This window comes from Grampus griseus (genome assembly GCF_964374135.1).
Source record: "Grampus griseus genome assembly, chromosome: 1".
Lineage (NCBI taxonomy): Eukaryota > Metazoa > Chordata > Mammalia > Artiodactyla > Delphinidae > Grampus > Grampus griseus.
In genome coordinates this window covers 170362676-170388640 of record NC_139017.1, presented here as the reverse complement: position 1 = coordinate 170388640, position 25965 = coordinate 170362676, and the positions used below count along the sequence as shown (strand labels likewise).

General features: G+C 54.4%; 1 protein-coding gene across 1 annotated transcript; it reads left to right on the top strand.

Moving 5' to 3' along the window:
- Positions 1–2359: 2359 nt before the first annotated feature.
- PADI6 (peptidyl arginine deiminase 6) lies at positions 2360–24932 on the top strand (the record flags this gene model as incomplete). The annotated part of the gene is made up of 16 exons (XM_082674804.1): positions 2360–2451; positions 3171–3354; positions 5057–5129; positions 7990–8054; positions 8558–8669; positions 9476–9601; positions 13171–13349; positions 13599–13702; positions 17671–17782; positions 19444–19551; positions 19754–19908; positions 20618–20759; positions 20854–20992; positions 22071–22141; positions 23243–23404; positions 24569–24932. The coding sequence occupies 16 exons, from the start codon at positions 2360–2362 to the stop codon at positions 24800–24802; spliced, it is 2058 nt and encodes a 685-aa protein (XP_082530930.1). The 3' UTR covers positions 24803–24932.
- Positions 24933–25965: the final 1033 nt, after the last annotated feature.

Below are 25965 nucleotides of genomic sequence, written 5' to 3'. Positions count from 1 at the left end.
TAATGCCTCCGCCCTGAAGAGGGGGTCAGGTGGCATACCATAATGTCCACCAGTGACCCAAAGTGACCATGGGAGTTGATTATCTCAGGAAACGTCACTGAGGAAATGAGGGAGGACTTCCTACACTGAATCAGCATGTGAGGAAACATGGGAATCCACGTAAAAGTTGCCTTATGGTTACAAACCCCTCGCTTCATTGGAGAGACCTGGGGAAGCCCACTGGGTTATCTTTTGCGGGGACTGGGGGTCATTTAGTCATTTGGGCCACAAAAACTTATTGAGTACCTACTATGTCCAGGACTCTTGTGGATGCTGGAGAGTCAGTGGTGAACAGAAATCCCCCTAGAGGGGGTGCAGGACCTGCTCTAGATCCCTCCAAGCCCCTCTCATGCCCTGAGGGTTCTCCATGCACCAGGCCGAGGGTGCCCCTCCCCAATACACTCAGAGCCCCGCACAAAGCAGGGCTGCCCAAAGGTGGGAGAACAGAACTCCCATGCTCCTCTGCTCCAGAACCCTGAGCCCAGCCCTCTCGACCCCTCCCAAGTCAGACCGTCCCTTTCCTCCAGCGGGGCTCTGGCTGGCTTGTGTGGGAGCAGATGGGTGGATGGGTGCGGGTGAGCCATTTGGGGTGAGAGCATACACACGATGGGCTCCTCCTACCAGAGGGGCAGTTAGGGTCTTCCTGGCCACCCCCTGCCTCCAAGAGCCCCCCAAAAAGCCACTCCTGCAGTTATGCTGCCTGCTTAAAGCCTCCAAGGAGGGCTAGTTTTCTTTTTAATCTCGAATTCACCAAGCCTGACTCACCGGCAGCCTTCACACGGTACCCGACTTATGTCCCCCAGGCAGTTACACACAGGTTAATCATCACAGCATCGTATGCCAGGGCAAAAGACTGAACACAAACGCTTATATATGATTGTACAGCCTTCCTCAGAATACTACACAGCCGTAAAAAAGGCTCAGGATGCTTTTTACCTGCTGATACGAAGAACTTCTCTCTGAGTTATAAATACAATGAAGGGAACAAAGCGAGGTACGGAACACCATGCAGCATATATATTACCATTTATGTAAATGCAAGAAAGGGGGGAGGAGATAGGTTCACGTTGGCCTGGTGACGCATAACATTTATTTGGAAAGACTTAGAAGAACCTGATGCCTCTGGCTGCCTGCACGTAAGGGAACTGAGTGGGTGAGAGACAGGAGGAGGGAAACTGTTGCTAAGCCCCTTTTGAACTTGGACCCATGAATGTCATAGCTATTCATGAATAACTATAAGCCACACTTAAAACATAAAATGAACAGTTTTAAAGTTAGCTGGTAAGCCTCGTGGGCTGGAACAGGTGTTCTCATTTCTTTGCTCAGTGAACTCAGCAGAGATGGGGAGCAGCTGGTGACGCACTCAGCGGGGCTCTTTCATCCATTCATTCCACCAATACCTGCCCGGCCCCTGCTGGGAGCTGGTGACACAGCTATGGTCAAGGATCCCCCTAATCACCTGGGGAGGGGGTGGGCAGCTTCCTGGACCACACCCCAGGAATTTGCAACTTTAAGAAGTCCCCAGGGCTTCCCTGGTGGCGCAGTGGTTGAGAGTCCACCTGCCGATTCAGGGGACACGGGTTCGTGCCCCGGTCTGGGAAGATCCCACAGGCCGCGGAGCGGCTGGGCCCGTGAGCCATGGCCGCTGAGCCTGCGCGTCCGGAGTCTGTGCTCGCAGCGGAAGAGGCCACAACAATGAGAGGCCCGCATACCGCAAAAAAAAAAAAAAAAAAAAAAAGAAGCCTCCATCCCCGGATCATTTTTGCAACCACCAGAGTACTGAGAACCACTGGTCCAGCACTTTGTGCCTTACCTCATCAATTTCCAAGAAACACACACCTTAGAATCCAGGCCCCAGAACCTAGAGGTGCTGCCACGTGCCCCCCTCCTGACCACTGCCCCATGCACCCCCCTACAGATATTTGCTCCTAACAGCTTCCAGCTGAGTTAAGCCTCCAGCGCCATGGCCAGGTTGACCAGTCCCAGGCACCAGCTTCCCAGAGCCCCTCTTGCTCCCAGCTGGAGGCTGGAGGCGTAGGCAGCCAGCCTCAGCCTCCGAGGGTCTGCAGGCACTAGGTGCTTCATAAATTCGTGATGCGCGGACTCTGACCCCAGCTGCTCCTCGGCACCTCCCTTCTTCCCAGCAAACCTGCATGGAGAAAATCAGTTACACTTGGGTAGCTGCTTAACAAGGGGGCGGGCTGGAGAGGCCCTGAGCCCATAAGAGAGCAGGGCGATGGGGGAGCCCCGGGGTCATCCAAGGCTACTGTGTGAGGGCTGCTGAGCAGGTCTGGGGGCGGTCAGCTTGGAGGGCTGTGCCATGTCCTTCCAGAGCACTGTCCATCTGTCCTTGGACAGCCCTGCCCATGCCATTTGTGTTCAGGGCATGGAAATCTACTTGGATGTCAATGGGTGAGGAGCTGGGGACGGGGCCGGGCTGGCGCCTCGTTGCCCTCCTGAGGCTGCCCTTGGATTATGTGGGAGTTGGGGGTTACCGCCATTCTCCGTATATTACCCTGTTGTCCTGCCTCATCTCAGGGAGCCTAGTTTGGGTCTTTAAGGGCCCCCCAGTCCTGCTTCTGCCCCTCATGGGCTGTGGGGCCGTTGAAGCAAGAGCCTTGCCTCTTCTTGGTCCCCTTACATGTGAAATGGGGGTGAGGTTGGCTCCCAGCGCAGCCGTGAGGATTGAGTGAGGGAGGCTCCCGGAAGCTGGAGCTTCGGTGGGGAGGTGACTCACGAGTCCATGTCTTCCCCAAGTCACGGCACAGACCTCCGAATGTTTTTCCCCTGTAGGGATCCCTTGTGGCTGAGACAAGTGGCTCTCCCCACCTTGGAAGTCAGGAGTTTATAAATAAGATGTATTGATAGCTTGGTAACTTCTAGAGTGTCAGTGGGAGGATGGGGTCTGGGCTGGAGCTTGTCGGAGGGGGGACATGGGGGTCCTTGGAGCAGGGCATGGTGAGAGTAAGGCTGAAGTTGTGTTAGGACCCCAAAACTGCCCTGACCATAAGTTAGGGTGTCTCAGCACCTGAGAGGCTGGCGGGGGCACTCCCCTCCACACCAGCTGCACTCTAGGCCGAGAAGGTGAGGCTCTTGTGCCCCAACTTCTATCTCCTTGCCGGGCTACCTAGGTGTGCCCCGCAGCAGTGCGAGTCCTTCACCGTCGATAGCTCTCCGGGAGTCATGGTCCAAGTCTATGGCACAGACCCAGTAAAGATCGGGGAGGAGGCTGCCATGAACTGGTGGCCCCTGCCACATCCCACGAACGTGCTGGTGGGGACGACATCCCCAAGCTCTGCCAACGACAAGGGCAAGGTAGGTCCTGGGGGGAAGATGAGGGCGACTCCCCCGGGAGATGGAGCTAACATGACCCCTGGGGTCTCCCTTCTAACAGCTGACGTTTCCTGAGCTCTGAGTCTATGAGAAATTCAGTGCCAAACGTTTTGCACATCTGACCTTAGTGCTTGCAGCAAACCTGTGAGGTGGGCACTCCGTGACCCCATTTTACAGACGAAGAAACTGAGGCACTGAGTGAGGGACGTGCTCTGCCCAAGCCAGTAATCAGCTGAACAGGGATGCAAGCTCAAGCATGTCTGTCTCCTCCATACGTGCTTCTGACCAGGACACCAGCTTCCAAATTAGCCGCTTCTGAAGTCTGGCTTAAAAGGTTTCAGCGGCAGAACTCAAACGGGCTTTTTGGCTAAGACTGATCTCCCAGCCTCTTGATGAACCTCAAGAGCTGCGCTGAGTTCAACGCTGAGCACTAGGTATCATGAGTTGAATTTCCAGAGGCTGGCATTACCTCCTTTTACATAACAAGGAAACAGAGCTAGAGAGACCCCTGTAAACCTAAATAGCATAACTACCGTGGGACAGGTCCGGGATCTAAGCCCAAGTTCGTGCCCTTTCCCCTGGGCAGGCTGTCACCCTAACAGAGCCCCTGTGAGGGAGAGGTGCCCTTCCACCTCGTAAAACAGGCTCATCAGAGTCTGAATGGTTAGTGGTGGTTCTGAGTGATTAGAACCACTTGATGCCCAGGCCACACTCTCTGCCAATCAAATCAACCTCTGGGGCTTCACAGCTCCCAGGTGACTCCAATGTGAAGCTGAGGGTGAGAACAGCTGAGGAAGCACTTTCAGGACCAGGGGACTCGTGTTGGCAGAACTTTCTGGAGGGTAGTTAGCAGAGGACTAAGCGGGGCTGACTGAGGGCAGCACACCCCTCTCTACACTGTGCGCAGGGCAGGCAACTCCCTAACAGGCAGGTGGTACACTTAGGTAAGACTGAGCATCTCACAGATAAGGGTGGAGGCTGTGATGTGGCCCAGCTGAGCCTAGAGGAGCTGAGACGTGTTCTCTGCCCAGGGCTCAGCCTCCAGCACCATCGACAGTGAGATGCTTACTCCTGGCCCCAGCTAATGGCTAGTTCCATGGTTCGTGGTGAAGGCCTATGGTCAAGGCCAGTGGCTGAAAGGCAGGTCCTTGTCTAAAGACTCCTCTGGAAGCAGAGCTTGGTGTGGGGCACATGAAAGACTATTCCGCCCCAGTGTCCTGCTTCCTTTTGGGCAGCTTAACCCATTGGAGGCCCCACATCCTCATGACCCATCTCATGGGGCAACAGGTGGGGTCCCAGGAGGGGCAGGTAGAGTGGGGAGGATGTATCGTGTGACTTAAAGCTTGACCTCTAGAGCTGGACAGCCAAGACTGTAAATTCTATGCCACCCCTTTTTCTGGCTGAATGATTTAGTCCCTCGATCTCTCTGCCCTTGGGGGTAGAGCCCACCTGGATGGGTTGTTGTGAGGCCTCGGTGTGGAAGGGCCTGGAGGGTCACAGCTTGTTATACACGGGGGTTATTACAGTACGGTGACTGTACTGGCTCACAGCAAGGCACCGGAAGCTCAGAAACTGTAACTCAAGACCAAGGTCAAACGGCCAGACACAGGTACATGGCTCAGGGTCCTGCTCTGGCCCCCCTGCCCTCTAGTGCTCCCATGGGTGCTGGGTGCTGTCTCCACAGGTTTCGGTCTCCTACTACCAGCACAATGAGGATGTGCCCATGGCCACAGCTGTGCTGTACCTCACGAGCATTGGTGAGTGTCCTCCCAGCCCTGGAGAGAAGGGGTGGGCTTTGCAGAGGCCAGAGGAGCTGAAGGGGGCTCTCCCTGTAATGAGATGCCTCCCGTGGGTCACAGATGGATTCACACAGTACCCATTCCCATGGTCCCTCAAAGCTCACTGCTGACCTCATTCTCTGACCAGAACAGAGGCCATCGGCACCCCATGTGTTCACGTCATCCACCTACCTGTGTCAGGGTCCTACATTCCGCTTCCTCTGTTGCAATGGATGACGTGTCTGGTCCCAAGTTAATCTTAACCATACCAGACTCTTTCCCCTCTCATTCAATAACATTCCTTCAGCAGTTCTTACTGATGTAGGAAGCCACTACCCCTCCTGCCCTCCTCTTTAGATTGTTCCAGAACAAACTATATCTATTCCCTTAATAGGAACAAGTTATTATGCCTATTCTCTCTTTTTTTTTTTTTTGCGGTATGCGGGCCTCTCACTGTTGTGGCCTCTCCCGCTGCGGAGCACAGGCTCCGGACACGCAGGCTCAGCGGCCATGGCTCACGGGCCCAGCCGCTCCGCGGCATGTGGGGTCTTCCCGGACCGGGGCACCAACCCGTGTTCCCTGCATCGGCAGGTGGACTCTCAACCACTGCACCACCAGGGAAGCCCTATGCCTATTATCTTAAGGAACCAGCTTTAATGTCTGTTCTTAGACCTGATTCTATGTTGTCTTCAAACTCCACTCCCCCACCTCTCTGCATCCTTAGTTTTTCCTCACTTTCCCTTGAACCTGCTCAGACCAGACCCCTACCACCAATGCTGTCCTCATCGAACCCCCGAACACTTTCTACTGCACTCAGTTCAGTGGTCTATTCTCTTCCTCTTCCTGGACCTGTCCTCAGTGTTCACGACACTGGTGGTCCTTTCTTGAGCCACTTAGGGACCCTGCGCTCGGCTTTGCCCCTCTGCAGCTGGCCTTTCCTTCTCAGATCCCTGTGCTGGATCCTTTGGCCACACCCCCCGACCCCGCCTGTCAGTGCAGTGCTGCCGGGCTCAGGCAGCCGGTCACGTGGCTCTGCACACAGCCCACAGGTGACTCACAAAACTCTCTAGCCCAGCATCGCCCATAAACTTGGGGGGTCTACTCACCAACATAGCTTCCTGAGTGTCTGACCAATGTCTCAAACCTTTCTTTGTAATAACAGGTAACATTTGTTGAATACTTAGAGTGACAGGCAGTTTTCCTATATGTCAAACCAGATCAAATTACCCTAGGAGAGTGTTTCAGAGAAAGCGATATGCAATTTTCAGATCAACATTTCTTCTTTTAATTTTATTTATCTATTTTTTTGGCCCTACCCTGCTGGCACGTGGGATCTTAGTTCCCTGACCAGGGATCAAACCGGCGCCCCTGCATGGGAAGCGTGGAGTCTGAACCAAACTTAATACACCCCAAATTGAACTGATTCCCTCTACCCCCAAGCGCCTCTTTCCTAGTCGTCTCCCACATCGTGCTAGAAGCTCCATCCTTCCAGCTGGTCAGGCCCAAGCCCTTGGTGTCGCCCTTACTTTCCTCTTAGCCCGTGTTGATCATGAATCTTGTCGGTGGTGCCTTAAGTCTAGCTCGAATCCAGCCACTCCCAAAGCTCTCAGCCTGGTCCGAGGCACGGTCATCTCTGCCTGGGTCACCGACAGGTCCCTAGTGCGGTTCCCTCCTCCATCCTTGATCCTCTACAGGTCCAGTCTCAATTCGGCCCCCAGAGAGGCACCTCTCTAAAAGGCTATCAGATAACGTCTCTCCCAGTCAAAGCCTCCTACCGCTTGCCCACCCTCAGATTAAAGCTGGCATCACCGTTACCTACACAACCTACCTCAGCTGGCCCCTACGCTACCTCTAACCCACGGCCTCTTTCTCTTCGTTTGTTCATCCTGTTCTAGGCACACTGGCCTCTCTGACCCTTGAAGTTCCCACCATGCACTTCCTATTCTAATTGCTTTTACCCCAGATACTAATACGGGTCACTCTCTTGCCTCCTGCAGGTCTCTGTTCACACTTAGAAGACTTTTCTGATCCAAAACTGAGACACCCCCTCCACCCCCTTGTTCCCTGCGGCATTTTACCATTGGACATAATATGTATTTTACTTATTTCTTCACCCCTTGCCACTGGCGCATGTGTGCATGGGTACGCCCACATACATCCTAAGCTCAAAGGAGACAGGGCCTGTCCTGTGCGCTGCTGTATCCCCAGGACCTAGAACAGTGCCTGCTTGGTGACGGGCATCCTTGCCAGGTGCTGAGTGGACAGCGGTAAACGAGGTCTTTTCCCTTGGCCCTGACATTCCAGTTGAGAAATAGCACACTGAATGTCAAGAGTTATGAACAAAAATACGACCGGGGTGAAGCCACGCGGTGGTCAGCAGGGTGGGGAGTGGTGGAAGGTGGGATGTAAAGACCCAGAAGGAGCCTCTGTGGTGATGCTTGGGCAGAAGCCTAGATCCTCAAGCTCTAAAGGGGCTGGAATCGCCGTGTATTGAGCCCTGGCTGTGTCCTAGGGGGCCACGAGCTCTCCCAGAGGCTGGGGAGGAGGGCCTTCCACGTAGGAATCACCTGGGAAGAAGCCAAGAGGCACAAGTGGCCTCGTGACCACAGTGGACTTGTGTTGTGGCCTCCCAGGAGGTTGGGGGAGATACAGGTATACCTGGGCCTCTCCAGGCTTGCTCACGAGACACTGCCTCTGAGGAAATTTCTTCCAAGCCGGCAGCATGCCCAAAGGCTGGAGGACCCTGATACCAGCCTTAGGCAGCCCTGGGGACTTACCTACAGCTCCAAGGCTGCATCCAGCTGGTCTAGACGGTTGAGGCCTCTCCCTCCTGTTGCAGAGCTCTCCCTGGACGTGGATGTCTACCGCAGTGGGCACTTCGAGACCAATGACAAGCAGGCTAAGGTGAGGCTGCCGGGGATGGGAAGCAGGCCAGGCGCCCAGGAGCCAGATCTGGCCCACAGACTCCATTTGGCCTTCAGAGTGTCAAGTGGCTACAATACAGATCAGCACTGATGACGTCAATTTCTAGCTCTTCCAAAAGATTAGAATGTCTGGTGGCACTAGTCTCCCATCTTAGCCTGGTCGTGTAACCAACAAGGCTGGAGGGTCAGCTGCCCCCTTCAGATGGGACATGTCTCCTCCAGTTTGCCCCAGACCCCTCCTCCCCTGACACTGAGCAAAGGTAGGAAACTGGTAACCCACATCTAGATCTCCGCCTTCCTCTCAGCCCGCTTACCTGATGTTACTGTCCTGTCCCTGTAGGTACTTGAGTGGGCAAACTCTGATCTAGAGGTCCCTGTCGCCCTGGAGAAAGGCTTGACTCTGCCCCTTTGTGGAGTAGCATCTGCAAAGCCAAGGACTTAACCTGGCTTCTGCCTGAACCAACATTCCTGTCTTCTTTACAGAAAAACTGGGTCTGGGGCCCCAAGGGCTGGGGTGCTATCCTTCTTGTGAACTGCAGCCCTGCTGACGCACACCAGCTCGTGGACAGGAAGAGCAAGGTGTTCTCTACAGAGGGTGAGAACTGGCCGCTGACCAAGGACCATCACCCACTTTCCTCCCTGGGCTCTGCCTCCCCTGGGGCTTCACTGCTCCACCCCTCAGCAAACCCAGATTCCAGGCTGATGTCCCTGCTCTGGGCCCATCAAGTCTCTTTTCAATGGCTTGAAAGTGTGTAACTGGGCAGAAAGGGGCCCCTTGGCAAGAACATGGGCTCTGATGTCAGGTAACAAACAGTTACTTCCTGGCCATGAACTTGAGTATGTTAACTTCCCTGGTCTTGTTTTGCCATCTGTAAAATGAGGATGATAAAACGGACATCACAGGTGGTTGAGAAGACTAAATGAAGACACACAAGGGGTAGGCGAGACCCTTCCTAAAAACACTCTTGTAGCCTGGGGCAGGACCCTGAGTGTCCTAGCCAAAGCCCTCTTGGATCTGGTCCTGACCTGTGGTCTGGACGTAGATTCCAGGTCCCAGCAGTAGAATGGGATTTCCTGGTTCACACCAAGGCTGGGAGGGAACGCATGCTGAACTGACCATGCCAGGCCCTGTTCCAGGTGTTTGTGGGGACCATCTACCCCTTACAACTGATGGGGTAGATGCCACCCTCACTCAGAGTGGGCCCCAGCCACGGCAAGTTGCCTGTAGCCATATGTGCAGCACGTAGCAGAGACAATGATGCAGGCCTAGGCCAGAGCGGGAGGCACAGGGTCCTCGGTGCTCCAGGATACAAGCCCCTCCACCCCGACCCTACTGCTCCCTCCATCCCTGGAGCGCTGGCCCCCAGAAGCCCCTGAATCTTTGCCTTGTCTTTTGCTCAGAAACAAAGAGTCTGTCCCAGATGATACTGAGAGTTCAGGGACCCAGCTGCATTTTACAGAAATGCCGGGTGGTTCTCCACACCTCCAAGGAAGAGTCGGAGAAGGCAAGAGTCTACCGGCCACAAAGTGAGTGTTTCTCCACGTGCCAGGGCCAGTTGTGGCCACACCTGCTCCCAGCAGGGTCCCCGTCAGAAGCCAGCTGGGGACCGAGAGCAACAGGTCAGGGTCTATTACAGCCGGACTTGTGTCCCTGGGATCTCTGGCTGCCACCTTCACCATGGAGTAAGTCTATACACGTGGGTGAGTCATTGTACCTCCAAGCCACTTTCCCCAGTGGGGGCGATGATCGTGCCTCTCCTACAGGACTTTCATAGCTGGATGAAGAGAGGTGGGCATTAGATGAAATGGTGGCTATAGCCTTGTATAGATTAATGTCTTCTCCCGAGTATTCCTGCCAGGCGAATCCATCTGTTTCTTAACCGAGACTTGGCTGTATTAGGTTTTGAGAATTCAGAGGCTGGGAGGCCAGAGTGGCAGCTATGCTAGCACATCCAGCCCAGGTACCACACAGCCCAGGTACCATGTGGCAGGCAGGTGGCATGTCCCTGTTCTACAGATGAAAGCGGGGAGGGCTGCTGGCTTAAACAGTGGATGTGCCCAACTCCAGCAAAATACCCTTCAACAGACAAGTGTTTGGATTTCCCTAAACGGGTTCAGTATTCAGTGCCTCTCAATTAAGATTTAACTCTTTGCTACTTTCTTTAAAAGCCAAGATTAGCTTCAGCTGGGCGACTGGGGAGCATGTGGTTTGCGGTGGGCCACCTCTGTGTCCAGCGTGGGGGAGCGTGCCGCAGCTCCCTCCTTGCCCACGTTCGGGGGCCTCAGCTCCGAGGCAGCTGTTCCCTCTCTTCTGCAGACCTAGGTCACAGCTGGATTGGAAGTGACCTGGGACTAGCAGAAAAGGCAGCCCAGGTTGTATGTGGTCCTTTGACATGTGGGCTAGAAATGAGCCTTAGAAACTGTGGCTCTAGGCCTGGTTCAGGCCATGAGGGCTGTTCTGGTCCTATGAAGCCCACTATGTCCAGGCAGCTCTGAGGTGGGCTGGGCTGGCTGGGCCTTGGACCCTGCTCAGGAGGCCAGGGATGTGTGTGCCCGCCCAAGATGCCATACTTCAGGCTACCTACCTGCCTTTTGAAGTATTCAAAAATTTAGGGCAGGGCAACACAGCACACTGTGTTAACATATCCTCCAGGTGAAGCTGAGTTGAGCTGAAGTTGGAGAGCCATAGTCTAAAAGATGGAGCAAAGGAATTTAAGAAATTTCTGGAGAAATTGAAAGCCAGAGCATAAGGTTTGGGGAAAAAAAGGAAAACACTTGCATGAAAGCAGTGATCAACTATGACCAGTGCTGTTGAGTGACTAAGATGCCCAGATAAGTGGGAAAGTTGGTTTTCAAAGCTGGTCATTAGTGACCTTGATAAGAATAGTGGGGATAAAAAGAACAGTGGGGATAAACAAGAGTAGGGAGTTCCCTGGAGGTCCAGTGGCTAGGACTCAGCACTTTCACTGCGGTGGCCCAGCTTCAATCCCTGAGGGAACTAAGATCCCACAAGTTGCGCAGTGCAGCCAAAAAAAAAGAGTAAAATGGGCAGGCACAGCGAACATAGACCATGGAAGGAGTCTGCCATAAAGGGAAGTATGTGGCGGTAATAACTGGGTGGGGCATGGGGTGGGGGTGGGGAACAGTGTCTGAAGATGGTAGAACACAGCATATCCATGTGCAGATGGGATCCATCCAACAGGGGTGGTGAAATAGATTCAGGAGAAAATTATAGGAATGGATACACAGTACTCAGAATATGGGCAGAGGGAGAGTTAATGGCCACAAAATAGTGTTTCCAAGTACAGCGGAGGCCCCCTCTGAGGTTTGATCATATCCTAAAAGATCTTTCTTTTAGGAAAGATCTAAAAAGATCTAGAAAGTGTGGCTTTCTCCAGCTGCTTGAATGCCAGGGTTGAGGTCTTGGTGTGGGAGCTGACGGCGTGTGCAGGGTAGTGGGTCAGGTAATGGGTCTTGGAACGTGAGGAGGGTGCAAAGGGGAGTGAGGGTGGAGGGTGGGAATCGGCCGTGTAGAAAGGTTTGGGGCTGGGATGAGACTGTAGATGAGCTGGAAAGACTGAAAGAAGAGACGCCGCATCTGTCTTGGAGGTGGTATCCGAGCCATGAGCCTTGACATTGGCGTCTAAGATGATGCAGAACTCAAGTTCATTGAAATAAGGTCGCAGAAGCGGACTGGATGGTCTGGTCTATGGTGTAAATGGTACCCAGCAGCCTAGTGGTGGAGACAAGCCAGTTCTAGAACAATCCACAGAGGATGGAAAGGGTGGTAGTCAGGTACAGCGAGGAAGGGGGCAGGTGGTATTATCTGATAGCGTGTCCCTCAAAGGGACAGGATTCTTGAGGAATGAAGAGATGGTCTAGAAGTACCATTGAAGATCAAAGGGCACCTGCCCTACCTCTAAGCCCAGGGGCACATAGAAGGTAGAAGAAAGGAGCACAGTTCAAGGGAGAGTTTCCTCTGTGCCCCGGGGCTCCTGCTCTAGAAGGAGCAAAGCCCTCAAAGCCTAGGGCAGATGGACAGACAGCCGAGTTCCAAGCAGGGGCTTGGGGAGTGGAGGTGGTGGGAGCTCAGGTAAGCTGAGCGAAGGCAGAAAGGGCCTTCTGGGTAAAGGTGACTGTGTTGTGGCTGGGCCTCCTGGCCTCCTTTGCTGTATAGTGGGGGTGATCGTTACAGCACCTGCCCCAAAGGATGGTGAGGCCGCCAATGAGTCCGAGCCCCGACCCCAGGTGCCGGCGTGTAGTAAGTCCACAAGAAACGTTAACTGTGCCTAAGCGCAAGCGACTAGATACGAGAGAAGGCCCCCAGCAGCTGGAGGGAGACCAGGTGGTGGGCAGTCACTGTCCAGCCCCACAGCACGCCAAGCACGCCTCTTGCGAACCCTGGGCGGGGGCCCTGCAGGGACGCAAGGGGTGGTCATCTGGTCTCGCCCCCTCAAGGTCTGGCTCAGGGCAAGCGAGGAAGCCTCCAGGCAGACTAGAAGCAGGAGGCCGCCTAGGTACATCCCCAGCGCGGGGGCTGTCCAGCTGGCCCTGCCACACGCTAAGGCCAAGCCTGCAGCCAGCACCCCTAGCCCTTGCGACGACGTTCTTCTGCAGAACCGCCTGGAGCCAGTCTGCGAGGCGAGCCACAGCCCCACTCGGGTGATCACTGTGTTGCCACCCAGAGCAAGAGGCCGGTGAAGCAGGCCAGGGCCCCAGCTTGTGTCGGACTTTTTGGGTGAGGCTTCCAAGCCTATCTCTGTACAGCTTCTCATCTTGAAGGCTTACGATATTCTCCCCAAGGCTGGCCAAAGCGTCGACCCCCCATGAGCCTTCACCTCTTGAAGGCAGGTGTTTCTATCTGAGTCCCGGCGCCCGACAGGTCTTTGAAGAGTGAGTAACTGGCCCCCGTTTGTGAACAAACACCTGCTGTCCACTAAGCCCTAAACACCAGGAACCTAGGGGCCGAAAAGCCATCTTGGCCCCCGCTGTCCTGGGACTCCCGGCCCGACTTCTGACCTGAGGAACGTGCCATTGGGTGTGGTGATGGGCACCGGGCTCCTTCAGCAGGCGGTCTGTCCTTCTCTCCTTCCTAGAAGACGGCTCTAGCACCTTCGAGCTGGTGCTGGGGCCTGACCAGCACACCTACAACTTGGCCCCCGTCGAGGATGACTTGGAGGAAACCTTCTACGTTGAAGCCTTAGAGTTCCCATCCGCCAGCTTCTCGGGCTTGATTTCCTACTCGGCCTCCCTGGTGGAAGAGTCTCAAGACCTGGTGCGTCCCCGGGTAGAAGAGCGGCCCTCAGAGCAGGGACTGTGGGGAAGGGAGACCTGCCACAGCTGGGCAGAAAATGCGAGCACGGTGGGTGGAGCTAGGGTGTCATGTCACCTTCGGGTAAGAGCCTGTAGAGGACAGGTAAGGGCGTGGAGGTGGCTGGGCTGAGCAGCTCGAGGCCCGGTGGGGGGAGGGGGAGAAGGTGGACGGGGAACCAGGTCACCAGCAGCACCTCGTCTCACATCGCAGTCGATTCCAGAGACCGTGGTGTACAAAGACACCGTGGTGTTCCGGGTAGCTCCTTGCGTCTTTGTCTCCAGCACCCAGATGCCTCTAGAGGTATACCTGTGCAGGTAAGAAACCCTCCGGCTGCCTGGACCGAGTCTTTTCTATAACTGGCAGGCTCTCCTGTCTGTCGGCGGGGTGGGTAAAGATGATTAGACTTCTCACCAGGAATGTGAAATCCTTCCACCTGAGGCAGCCACCCAATGCTTGTTTGGATACTTACAAGGCTAGGGCTGGAGCCGTGACCACGGCAGTCCCCCTCTGGTCTTAAGGGGAGACAGACAAACAGCATGGTTTCAGGTAGGATCCAGGGCTATAAAGCCAGGTAAAAGGATGGAGGGGTAAGGATGAGATCGTTATAGGGACAGCAGGGAAGCCTGCAGAACCAGGAGAGAGCAGGCAGGAGGAGGGGGAGGGGCGACAGGACAAGGTGAGCAGGGCCTCAGCGTATTAGGGCGTAGCCTCCGGGACTGTAACGGACCCCCAGACAGTGGTTTAAAGTCAACTTTCTCCCACCTAGATGCCCACAGTGGCAGTCAGGGGCCCTGGTTCCTTTCAGGCTGTGATAATGCTTTCCCCTGGGGCGGCAGCTTCATCTTTATGATGGAGGCTGAGCACAGGCACTTCTGAGGTCCGGCCCCTAGGAAAGGGGAAGAACCAAAGTCCGGGCAAAGCCACCCATTTGTCGCTGCTGGAGTCTGGAAGGCTCCTGAATTGCTCTGCTCACGTGCCAATGGCCTGAAGAGGCGCAGGCCACACCTAACGGCAGGGAGGCCAGGAACGATCTCTAGCTATGCGGCTGGAGGAGGGGAGAAAAGACTCTGGCAGGTAAAACCCGTGGGAAACCATCCAGGGTTCTGCACAACCACTCCGGCCACGTGCAAAACCAGAGGTACAAATAAAAGGAACCAGTTCAGCCATGCGATCACGTGGGCCAGACGCAGCCATGGCTCGGGCCGGGGCGGTGGGAGCGCAGTGGTTAGATTCAGGATTGCTTGGAAGGTAGGCTCCCCCGCCCCCAAGTTAGCTGAGGGATGGGATGCAAAGAAACAGGAGTGTGTCCCCTGGGTTTGGGGTATGCAACGAGATGAATGGTGGTGTCCCTGCCTGGGAGGGGGGGGGTCAGTTCGTGCTTTGGCTCTAGATACATAAAGCTAGAGACACCCGTTAAGTTTCTAAGTGTCTGGAGCTCAAGGGAAGGTCTGGCAGCTGGAGATGGGGGGGCCCTGGCACGTTGTGGGTATTCAGAGCCACAGGCCTAGCTGAGCTCAGAGGAGGAGGGAATATATTGGGAAGATGCCTGAGAAGTGAGCTCTAGAGCCGTCGAACCCTCGGCTCCAGACAAGAACCTAGCAAAGGAGCCTGAGAAGGAAGAAGTTCAGATGAAAACCAGGAGAGTGGAGACCCAGAGGTGAGGGGAGGGTGATACCTGGTAAGAGGCCAACCATGGGAAATTCCGAGGAGAATAAAGTGCCCACTGGGTTTGGCAAGATGGAGGCCACTGTGCAGAGCGTGATCCCAAGTGGTGGGTTTGAAAGTGCGGTGGGGTCACAATTGCGTCGAAGGAATGAATGGGAGGGGAGTACTCTGCAAAACGCCAGAGAAGTGGTCTGAAGGGGATTTGGGAAAGGGAAGGCTGTTTCTTAAGGGAGGCAAAGAATAATGCTAATGGATGTGATCCAGCAGAGAAGGGGGAAACTTGGTGGGGAAAAAGCGAACAGGTCACACTGGCCTTAATAGATAGGACAGCTCACCCACTTTGTAGGAGCAAATTGACTAGAGGAACTGTTAGTGGTAGGATGCTGTCTGGTGCTAAGGACCTGTTGAAGTTGCCAACTTAGAGAACCGTCACTGTGGTTTTTCTCCAACTATTTTTGGTAACGAGCTCTAGGGAAGAAGAAATGTAGAACTGAATCGAAGCAGGGTTGTAGTTTTGCCAGGCAGATAAGGCCAAGGGGAAGGATAAGGCTATAATTATTATGATGCATCACAGACTCAAAGTTAGATAAGGAGAAAAGAAAAGACATGCGGTGATGGGAATAAAAGCAGTTGAGGGCCAGGCATCACAGTGATATCAAGCTGCTGGCCCAGCGACCAAAGTGAGCAGGGAAGATGGAGGTGATGGAACTGGACAGTTGATCTTGGAGGTGGTGAGACCATTAGGATGGGAGGGTAGAAATAAGACCTTGTCAAGTCAAGGATCTGAAGAGGTCACGGTGGCCTGGCTGTAGCACCTCATGGCAAGGAGTACGTCCATCCCTCCTCCAGACTCAGTGGAGGGAAAGAAGAAAAATAGCTCTTCCACGGGAGGGCTGCTAGGAAGTTGGGTCCACAGAGGAATGCCAGGCTTCAGAATGAGAAGGTAAAAGGGAAGAGCTTGAGGGATTTTGCTGACAACTGATATCCAGGTATAAGATCTTTCTTGTCTTTTGTATCTGAAGACAGAAGTTCACTCACAGGAGGCATCTATTGAGACTCTGATCTTCTAAGACTCTCCCGTAAGGGTGGTATTCAGGCATGGCTTGATCCAGCTTTGCCACAGATGGTGTACAAGACTGGGGCTACACTTCCTCCCCCAGCACACATCTCAGACTGTTTCAGACCTTATCAGGCTGGCCAGTTCCCTGCAGTCTTGTCTGTGTAGAATTGAAAAATAGGTTCTTTGGAACAGTAGCGTGGAATAGCAATTCAAGCTTTGGACCTGGATTAGAATCCAAATTTTTCACACTTCCCAATGGTGACCTTGCTGGCATTCAACTCATGAGGACCTGTTGGTAAAGTGGGTGGTCTCAACGTCAGCCCCAAACATCACTGTTTCTCTCCAACAAGGAATGGATGTGCACTGTGGACCTGTAAGCCTGGTGCTATACATGATGGCACTAAGACCTCAGGGCTCAAGACCCACCCCTGCCAACCATATGAATATGACAACCTTGCTGGCCATCTCAAGGGGGCACTAGGCTTCTTGGCTTCTCGGGAGAAAAGTACAGCCCCCTTGCGGTGAGAGGGGTCAGCCCTCTGGGTAGATCAAGGCAGGGGAGGCTGGGGGCATTTCCTAGATCACTGGGGCAGGGAGTGGAATGTGACCGCAGAGTAGGGACAAGCAGGGTCTTAGGACATGAGAATGGAGACTGACACTAGTAATTTTAAAAAATTTTTATTGGAGTATAGTTGATCTACAATTTTGTGTTAGTTTTAGGTGTACAGCAAAGTGATTCAGTTATACATATATCCATTCTTTTCTAGATTCTTTTCCCGTATAGGTTATTACAGAATGTTGAGTAGAGTTCTCTGTGCTATACAGTAGGTCTTCATTAGTTATCTATTTTATTTATAGTAACATGTATATGTCAATCCCAATTTATCCCTCCTCCCCTTTCCCCCCTGGTAACCATAAGTTTGTTTTCTACAACCGTTGACTCTACTTCTGTTTTGTAAATAAGCTCATCTGTACCCTTTTTTTTTGAGTCCACATATAAGCGATATCACATGATATTTGTCTTTCTGTGTCTGACTTACTTCACTTAGTATGATAATCTCTAGGTCCATCCATGTTGCTGCAAATGGCATTGTTTCATTCTTTTTATGGCTGAGTACTATTCCATTGCATATATGCACCACATCTCCTTTAACCATTCATCTGCTGATGGACATTTAAGTTGCTTCCATGACCTGGCTATTGTAAACAGTGCTGCAATGAACATTGGGGTGTATGTATCTTTTGAATTATGATCATAATTATGACCCCTAATCATGGGTCATATGGTAGTTCCGTTTTTAGTTTTTTAAGGAGACACTAGCAATTCTTGACCTGACTTTGCCATGAGCTAAACCAAGTGATTCCGGGCAAGGCACACCCTGAGCTTACCAATTGGTGCTCCATGAAGTGGGGGGACAGCAGCTCTGCTTACCTCATGGGCAGGGGCATCATCTCTCCTGACCAGGAGGAGGTTCCCCCTTCCCCTGTGACGGAGAGGTCATGACCAGCTGGGGAGCCTTGGAGGCCTTCCTAGAGCCGGCTTATCTCCCGTGGCAGAGAGCTGCAGGTCCAGGGCTTCGTGAACACAGTGATGGAGCTAAGCGAGAGGAGTAACATCCAGGTGGCATCTGTCTACGAGGACCCCAACCGCCTGGGCAGGTGGCTCCAGGTAACCCCCCACCTGTGGGGGAGGGGTGGGGGAGACACCATGTGCGGCACATACAACAAATTCACCAGCTTCTGTTCAGGCTTCCAGCAGAGCTAAGACTAACCAGGGGCGGCTTTGTTCTTAGGAGGTCAGTGGTGGCTGAGATGAAATGACTTGCCCAAGTCCTAGCCACTAAGGGGTAACGCTTAGAGTCCCACCTCCTCCCATACCAAAACGTACACGTTCGAGACCACAGAGCACCTAACCCTAAGGCCCAGGTGTCTGAGGGGCTGATGCCTCCAGCTACAGGCTGGCAGGCCTGGGGCACTGCCCCAGGGTCCAGCTTGACCCTGGCTGAGCAGGAAGTGTCGAGCCCAGTCTTTTGAGGTCTGGTCTGTAGTCACAAATGACGAGGACCTAAGTAGTAGCGATGAAGGAGAAAGGGGCCGACTTCTGCCCTTGATCTTGCCGTGATAGAACTCTAAGTACCATGAAAGCAAGAAAATGATATGATCTAGTGAGTTACTAGATTTACCTTGGCGCTTTGCGTGGTCAGGAACGTCTTTAAACGTGGGAGGCAAGGAGCTGGCCATGCAAAGATTGGGGTTGGGGGTGGATTAGAAGTAGGAGCCCTTCAGGCACAGAAACAGCCGACTGAAGATCTACCACGTGAGGAACAGAAAAGCCGGTGTGGCCAGATCAGAGTGAACTACCGTCAGAGGTAGGTAAGAGCTAAATTATCTATCGGGGACCTTTTACACAAAGGTAAGGAAGAGAAGAAACCAATCCCAAGCAAGACAAGGGGAATTCCTTGGCAGTCCAGTGGTTAAGACTCTGTGCTCTCACCACCAAGGGCCCGGGTTTGATCCCTGATTGGGGAACTAAAAGCCCGCGAGCTGCGCTGGTGCAGCAAAAACAAAACCAAACAAGATGACGTTGAATGGTATGAATCAGGGGAGTTGAATGTTCTGAATTAGGTTTTTTTGATTTTGTTTTTTTTGCGGTACGCGGGCCTCTCACTGTTGTGGCCTCTCCCGTTGCGGAGCACAGGCTCCAGATGCGCAGGCCCAAGCGGCCATGGCTCACGGGCCCAGCTGCTCCGCGGCATGTGGAATCTTCCCGGATCGGGGCATGAACCCGCGTCCCCTGCATCGGCAGGTGGATTCTCAACCACTGCACCACCCGGGAAGCCCCTGACTTAGGTTTTAAAAAGAACCTCTGGCTGAGAAATAGAGCGCCAACCTTAGGAAGGGGCAGGAATAGAAGAGATGCTGATTGGAGGGCCTGACAGTCACATGGGGAAGAGGTGGTCTTCCCCAGGTGGCTTCCCCTGAATAGTACCAGAGAGGAGTCCACTCGGAACATATTTTGGAAATAAAGCCAACAAGGCTTGTTCGTGGATTCGGTGCAGGGGACGAGTGGAGGAAGAATCTTAGGTGACTCATCAGGTTTTAAACCTGATGAACAGAAGGACAGGCCAGGGAAAATCCCCAAGAAGGGGGGGATGCCTGCGCAGGGTTTTGAGGGCTGAGCAGGAGGTGGCAGGAAGAAGGGGGTTCTCCCTGCACCTGCTCTCTGGAGGTGGCCCGTGTACAGGGAGCCCTTGTGGCTGGAAAACTGGATGCGGGAAAGCAGCTGATGGAGCGAGAGAAACTCACAACTTGTTTCCCTGTGTCCTCCAGGATGAGATGGCCTTCTGCTATACCCAGGCTCCCCACAAGACTATTTCCTTGGTCCTCGACACCCCTCGGCTCCCCAAGCTCGACGATTTCCCCATGAAATACTCACTGGTGGGGGCTCGGTTTGACTGATCTGAACTTGGTCCAACCTCTCAGGCCTGGTGCCTGCTGGAAGGGATGGGTGCCAGGGGAGAGGGCCCAGGTGGCCTCTGGGGGAAGGGGGTGTGGGAATCTACTGAGTCTGGAATGGGGTAAGACTGAGGCTTAACGCCTGTCCCTCCTAACACCCTGCCCCTGCTGGGTCTCCTTCCAGAGCCCTGGGGTTGGCTACATGACCCAACGCACCCAGGACCATACGGTGGCCAGCATAGATTCCATTGGGAACCTGATGGTGTCCCCACCTGTCAAGGCCCAAGGGAAAGAATACCCTCTAGGCAGGATCCTCATTGGCAGCAGCTTTTACCCCAGGTGAGGCAAGAGGCCAGGTAGTGGCCAGATGCCTTAAAACCAAAGGGAGGGACTCCTGTAGTTCACCTGGACCCACCTGATTCCCAGAGGACTCAGCAGGTCATCTGCTCTGGACCTTAAACCGTCAAGTCAGGACCTCTGAGTCTTTGATTCATGTAGGAGACTAGAGGTCGAAGAAGCAGACAAGCCACTCATTGAGTGGTGATTCCAGGGTTTAAACTGAAGCATGCTAAATCTGGTTGGCCTATTGACCCAACATGATGTTGCTGCCACAAGACGTGTGGCTAGATTTCTCGGTGGCCGCTCATCTAAGTCCAGGAAATACTCGTGTCCCAGGGTTCAGTCTTTATCCAGAAGCCATTGGCTCAGTCCTGAGTTGAGCCAGAGTAAAGGATTCTTTTTAAAATTTCTATGGAGGTATAGTTGACTTCCAATGTGGTGTTAATTTCTGCTGTACAAAGTGACTCAGTTATACTTGTCTACATATTCTTTTTCATAGTCTTTTCCATTATGATTTCTCACAAGGTATTGAATATAGTTCCCTGTGCTCTACAGTGGTAAGGGATCCTTCATAACCACCCCAGCCCCTATGGACCAGCCAATGGGTAGAGCGGCCAGTTACCCGAAGGTAGCCTGGCACTCACCGAGTTGCTGGCAGCCCACCTGGGCCATGCCAGCTCACGGGCTGTTCTTTCCGTCTTCCCTTTAGCAAGGACTGCCGGAACCTGAGCAAGACCCTCCGGGACTTCCTCTATGCCCAGCAGGTCCAGGCCCCAGTGGAACTCTTCTCCGACTGGCTGATGACTGGCCATGCCTACGAGTTCATGTGCTTCATCCCTGCCCAGTACAAGGTGGAGGACAAAAAGTTCTGTGCTGGGGGCTGGAGAGGATGTCTCCCACCCTCTTCCAGAGACTTGAGGAAGGGAAGCTAGAATCTGACCCTAGTTCTTTGATTCCCAGGACTTCTGGCTGCTCCTGGCCAGCCCCAGCTCCTGCTACAAACTGTTCAAGGAGAAACAGAAGGAGGGCTATGGAGACGCACGTCTGTTTGAAGGGATTAGAAAAGATCAGCTCCTTTCTAATGGTAAGGGGACCCCCCCCCCGCCTCCGCAACAGAGGGCAGCTCCCCGGTCCCAGATGTCCTTTCTAGAGAACCATCTCTACTTGGTTCCTCCTGATAGAAAAGGATCCTAGGGAAGCATAAAAGCATGAAATGTACCGTATTAGAACATCTTGTTCTCTTTCAGGGTAATTCTGGTGGTACTAGGACAGGACAGGCAGATCAGCCAGGAATCCTGGGGTGGCTGAGAGGCTGCCAGGATATATGCAAAGGGGAACTTAACACGTGGACGGCTCCACGCGGTGGGGGACAGACCAGATGCGACCAACACTGGTGTCTGGATGTCTTCGGGGAAGGTTGGGTTAAGTACCTGGGTGTTGGGACTTCAGGGTCTCCTGGTCACCCTGCAGGAAGACGTAAGTGGACAAGCAGAGATTGTGGGGCCTGGTGCCACAGCAGTTCTGTTCTAAACCTTCTGGAAACCTAGAAAGGGAGTGTGGGGGAGGGGGTGAAGTTCTCGACGTGTGGCCTGAGGACCACCAGCTTCAGTATCACCTGGGAGCTTGTGAGAAATGCAGAATTTCAGATCAACTTTTGAGGTGGGGCCCAGGATCGCATGGTTCTAGGAGGGCTTATGGAAGGCGACCTTGAGTATGAGCCACCTGTCACACACCAAAGACCTTGTGTTATCTCAGCTGATGGCCAAGTGGAGCAACTGAAGAACAAAGTTAAATAACCCGGGCAAGATCATACGTGGCCAGGTAGCCAGGCTGTACACAGAAGGCGTGGAGGCGCCCAGGTGAGTGGGGGCCGATAGCACTTGCTCACCTGGTCCAGGCTGCCCGCCTCAGACCCGATCCCAGGCTCCTCCCCTCCGACCCAGGACCGAGTGGCCGGTTGTGGCAGTGGAAGTCCTCCTGCGCTTTCATGGACCCTGCTGAGTCCCCACATGTGACGTTTGACCTAGAATGGGTCCCTGGAGGCCAGTCAGGCCACCCAGCGTCGTCACTGGCCAGAGAATATACCCAGTCATCTGTGCCCAGGACTGGAGTCTGCCCAGCCCTGGACCACAGGCCTGCCCGCCCTCTCCTCCTTCCTACAGGGAGGGAGGCCAATACCATCAATCAACTTCTGGCTGATGAAAACATGAGGAAGCAGAACGCCTATGTGGAGGTAGGGGCCCAGGATTGGGGACCTTCTCCAAAAGGCAGGGGGAGGCAGGGACCGCCTTGGCAACGGGTCCCTAACTGAGCAATAACTGTGACCAAGCATCACACACGATACCTTACTCTAATCCTCAAAATAACCCTATGAAGTAAACCCACCTTGTCTATGAGGATAGCAAGGCTCAGAAGAAAGCCACCAGCCTGAGCCGATGAACTGGGGAACCAGGTTTGAACCCCAAGTCACCTAGTGTTGGACCCGAAGACAGGGCTCCCGACAGGAGACCTCCCCGACCCTGGCTTCTCTAGGAAGCTCTGGGCACCAGAGAACACACCAGGGCTTTCTCAACACTTCTGGATGAAGCGGCCCTTCAGCTCAGAGTCAGAATCACCCAGCACCTCAGGTCCCTTAAAATGTGAATCACAGGCTGTGAGAAGCAGATTTTTCAGAAATTAAATACCTTCTAGCGGGGAAGCCACGGCCTGGAGAAAGGACGATGACAGGCCCAAGGTCACCCGTCAGCACAAAATCGCTTGGTCCGCTGAGTCCTTATGGCTCCCGGCCAAGGCAAGCTCTGTGCCCTGACCTTTGCTGAAACAGGGGAGGCCTCCGGGCACAGCAGGGTGGGCAGCAGCCAGGTGGGGGTCCAAACAGCATCTCTGAGCCCTGGTGACATGCACCGTGGGTGTGAGGTCATGAGCCCTATGTCAAGACCCAGGAGATGCTCAGGCATTGGGTATTAGCTGGTCTGGGCAGGGAAGTGCCCCGGGAGTCCACTGCTGGTGTCCCTTCCTAAGGATGGGAGCAAGTGCCTGGCTTTGAGGACCTATTCTTGCCCTTGCCCCGGTGCCCCACTCTGGCCAGGACTGAGGGCTAAGGGGCCCCATGCTACTGCAGAATTAGGACTAGGGGCTGCCCTGGCGCTGATGAGCTGAGGGATCCTGGCCTCTCGAGACCAGGCCTTTGCTCTGAGCCCCGACTTCAGAGGGCCGGCCCCCCGCCCTGCACGGCTCCCCGCCTGCAGTCAGTGCCGAGGAGATGCAGCTGCTTCGGGCTGGCAGCCGGTACCCGACAAACTCGCTGCCCTCCCGGCCCTTTCCCGCCCCGCAGAAGTGCATCGACCTGAACCGCAGTATCCTGAAAAGGGAGCTGGGCCTGGAGGAGCAGGACATCATCGACATCCCGCAGCTCTTCTGCCTGGAGCATATCGCCAACATCCCCTCCAGCGAGCAGACCGAGAAACTCTACGCGAGGCCCTACTTCCCTGACCTGGTGAGGGGCGCAGGGTGCTGGCTGGGTGTCCCCGGGCTGGGGCTGGGGGCAGTCTGGCCGACTCTGGCCAGTCTCTTGACAGACACGGTGCTAGACTACGGAGGCGGGGCCCAGCAGACAGTGGCACCTGAGAGGAAGAGAGGTGAAAGCCCTTCTCTCCCCCAGTTAGAGAAGACCCCTCCAGGGAGCAGGTGGGCGGGGGCCCAGGCTGGACGACTTGCCAAACAGGGACCAACTTCAAGGGCCCACCTCACAGACGGGGACGCTGGGCTCCACCAGAGTGGAGGGGGTAAAGCTGTCTGCTGGCCATGAGACCATGGGCAAGCTCCCCGAGCCCATGAGACCATGGGCTCAGCTTCCTCTCCATGTATCTGGGCAGCACCCTGTTTAGAACAGGAACTGGGAATTTGGGGGTGTGGGTATATGCGAGACCCCTGCTAAGGCCAAGCCTTCCAACCGTGGCCTACATCTGACCTTTCTCTCACCACTGTGCCCCATCACGTAGGTGCTTAGAATGAATTGAGACACTTGGGCTCATCAATTCCTTAAACACTTGCAGGCCTCTTCTCTGAGCCCCAGGGACACAGGCCCTGCATGCAATCGCACGGGGTTCTTTTTTACAAGACCAGTGAGGCCCTCTGGGCATGCAGTAGGAGGCTACACAGGCCCTGGGAGTAGGGAGGTATGGGTAATGGTGGGAGAAGCTGCTTCTGAGGAAGAGATGCTAGAATTAAGACGTGAAAAATGGACAGAAGTCCAATGGCAAAGCCGGGCGTAGAGAGCATTCCAGTAGAGGTAGGCAAGATTATGGCACAAACAAGACCAGAAGGCCAGGACAAGAGAAATGCAGTAGAGGACGCAACAGGGAAGTTGGCAGACCTCAGCTGGGCAAGATTTTGGTTTTGCTATTGAGAAATATATCAGGAGTCATTGGAGGGTTAAGCAGAGTGGGGTGGAGTTTGCTCGGATGGATTGGCAATGTCTGTCTGAGCACAGGCTTGGAGAAGGGGTACCCTGTGCTTGTCTTTCCTGGTCTAGCCCAGCCACAGAGGCAGCTGGGTTTTCCCTTGCAATAAGCCCAGTGGCCTTCCTTCCTTAGAAGAGGGACAGGGGCCTTTCTTCCACGGCTCTGACCCCTGTTCATCCTAACTGCCTCTCTGACAGCTACAGATGATCGTGATGGGCCAGAACCTGGGCATCCCCAAGCCTTTTGGGCCCCAGATCAATGGTACCTGCTGCCTAGAGGAAAAGATCCGCCAGTTGCTAGAGCCCCTGGGATTCCAGTGCACCTTCATTAATGACTTTGACTGCTACCTGACTGAAATCGGAGACTTCTGCTCCTGTGCCAACATCCGCCGGGTGCCCTTTGCCTTCAAATGGTGGAGGATGGTGCCCTAGACCCACCTTAGCGCTGCCAGCCCTGCCCCAGCATGAATGGCCCACTATCACCACTCAACAGTGTCTGACCCTTGCCCTGCTCAGGGGCCTGGAGTCAGGGTACTACACCCCTTACTCACCCTGTCCACCCCCGTCCCTCAGCATTCAGTGGGGTGGCAATACTGGCAGCTTGAGCCCCTTGGAAAAAGATGGAAAATGGTCACTGAGAAGTTCCTGAATGTCCATTAAAGCTCTAGTCGTTCTCACTGCATTTTGGCCACGGCCTCCTCATTTCAGGGCAGGGGGTAATGGCTAAGGATGGAAAGCGGAGCAGCTGGGACACCTGTGGTCAGGCTGTCCCACTGGGAGGGGCAGGAGACCAGGCTACCATGGAGTCGCTGTCCCTTGTCTTCAAGGTCTTTGCGTGTAGTGGGAAGTGGTTGGGCTCCGATCACGCAAATTCTTCTCCAGTTCAAGCATCTGATGAGCTGGACGTAGGTGCTTGAGCTGAACGTGACAGACTCTAGGCTTGGGGAAGGGAGAGGACTTCCCCTCGGCCTGGTAGGAGCTGCAGGAGGCCAGGCCCGAAGAAGAGTGACCCCCGTGCCTTGTGGACAGCGGGCATCAGCAGGGAGAGGCTCTAGTCTCCTTGGTCAGCAGGTATGAGACTCTGAAGGCCAAGCTGCGACAGGCAGGCCTGCGTGGACCCTTGTTAAGCCCGAAGTGTCCAGGGGAGAGGAAACGAACACCCACTCTAGGACCCAAAGCTGCCTATTGCCTATCAATCATCTCTGCCCACCCCTACGTTTATGGCACAAAAATGCTACGAAGTCAAATGATCCTGAGGTTTAACCACAGCTGCTCCCACCCTGCCCCTCCTCCTGCCGACGGGAAGCTCCAAGCAGTCCAGGTACGTGGAACGGGGCAGTGCCTGTGGGAGGGGCTGATCTGATGACATAAAGCAGCCGGCATCCCAGAGGCTCCACAAACTGGACCGGTGTCGGCATGCTGGTGGCTGGTGACCTGGAGCAAAGGCTGTCAACTTGGGTAGAACAGAGAAGGCCTGGGGCCTCTGAACCCACGACTGGCTGCTTGGTGCCCCCCGGTGGACAGCTCGCCACACTGCCAGTAAGGGGCCAGCACGGCCTGGAAGGGGCACATTTGTGACCAGCGCTGAAGTGACA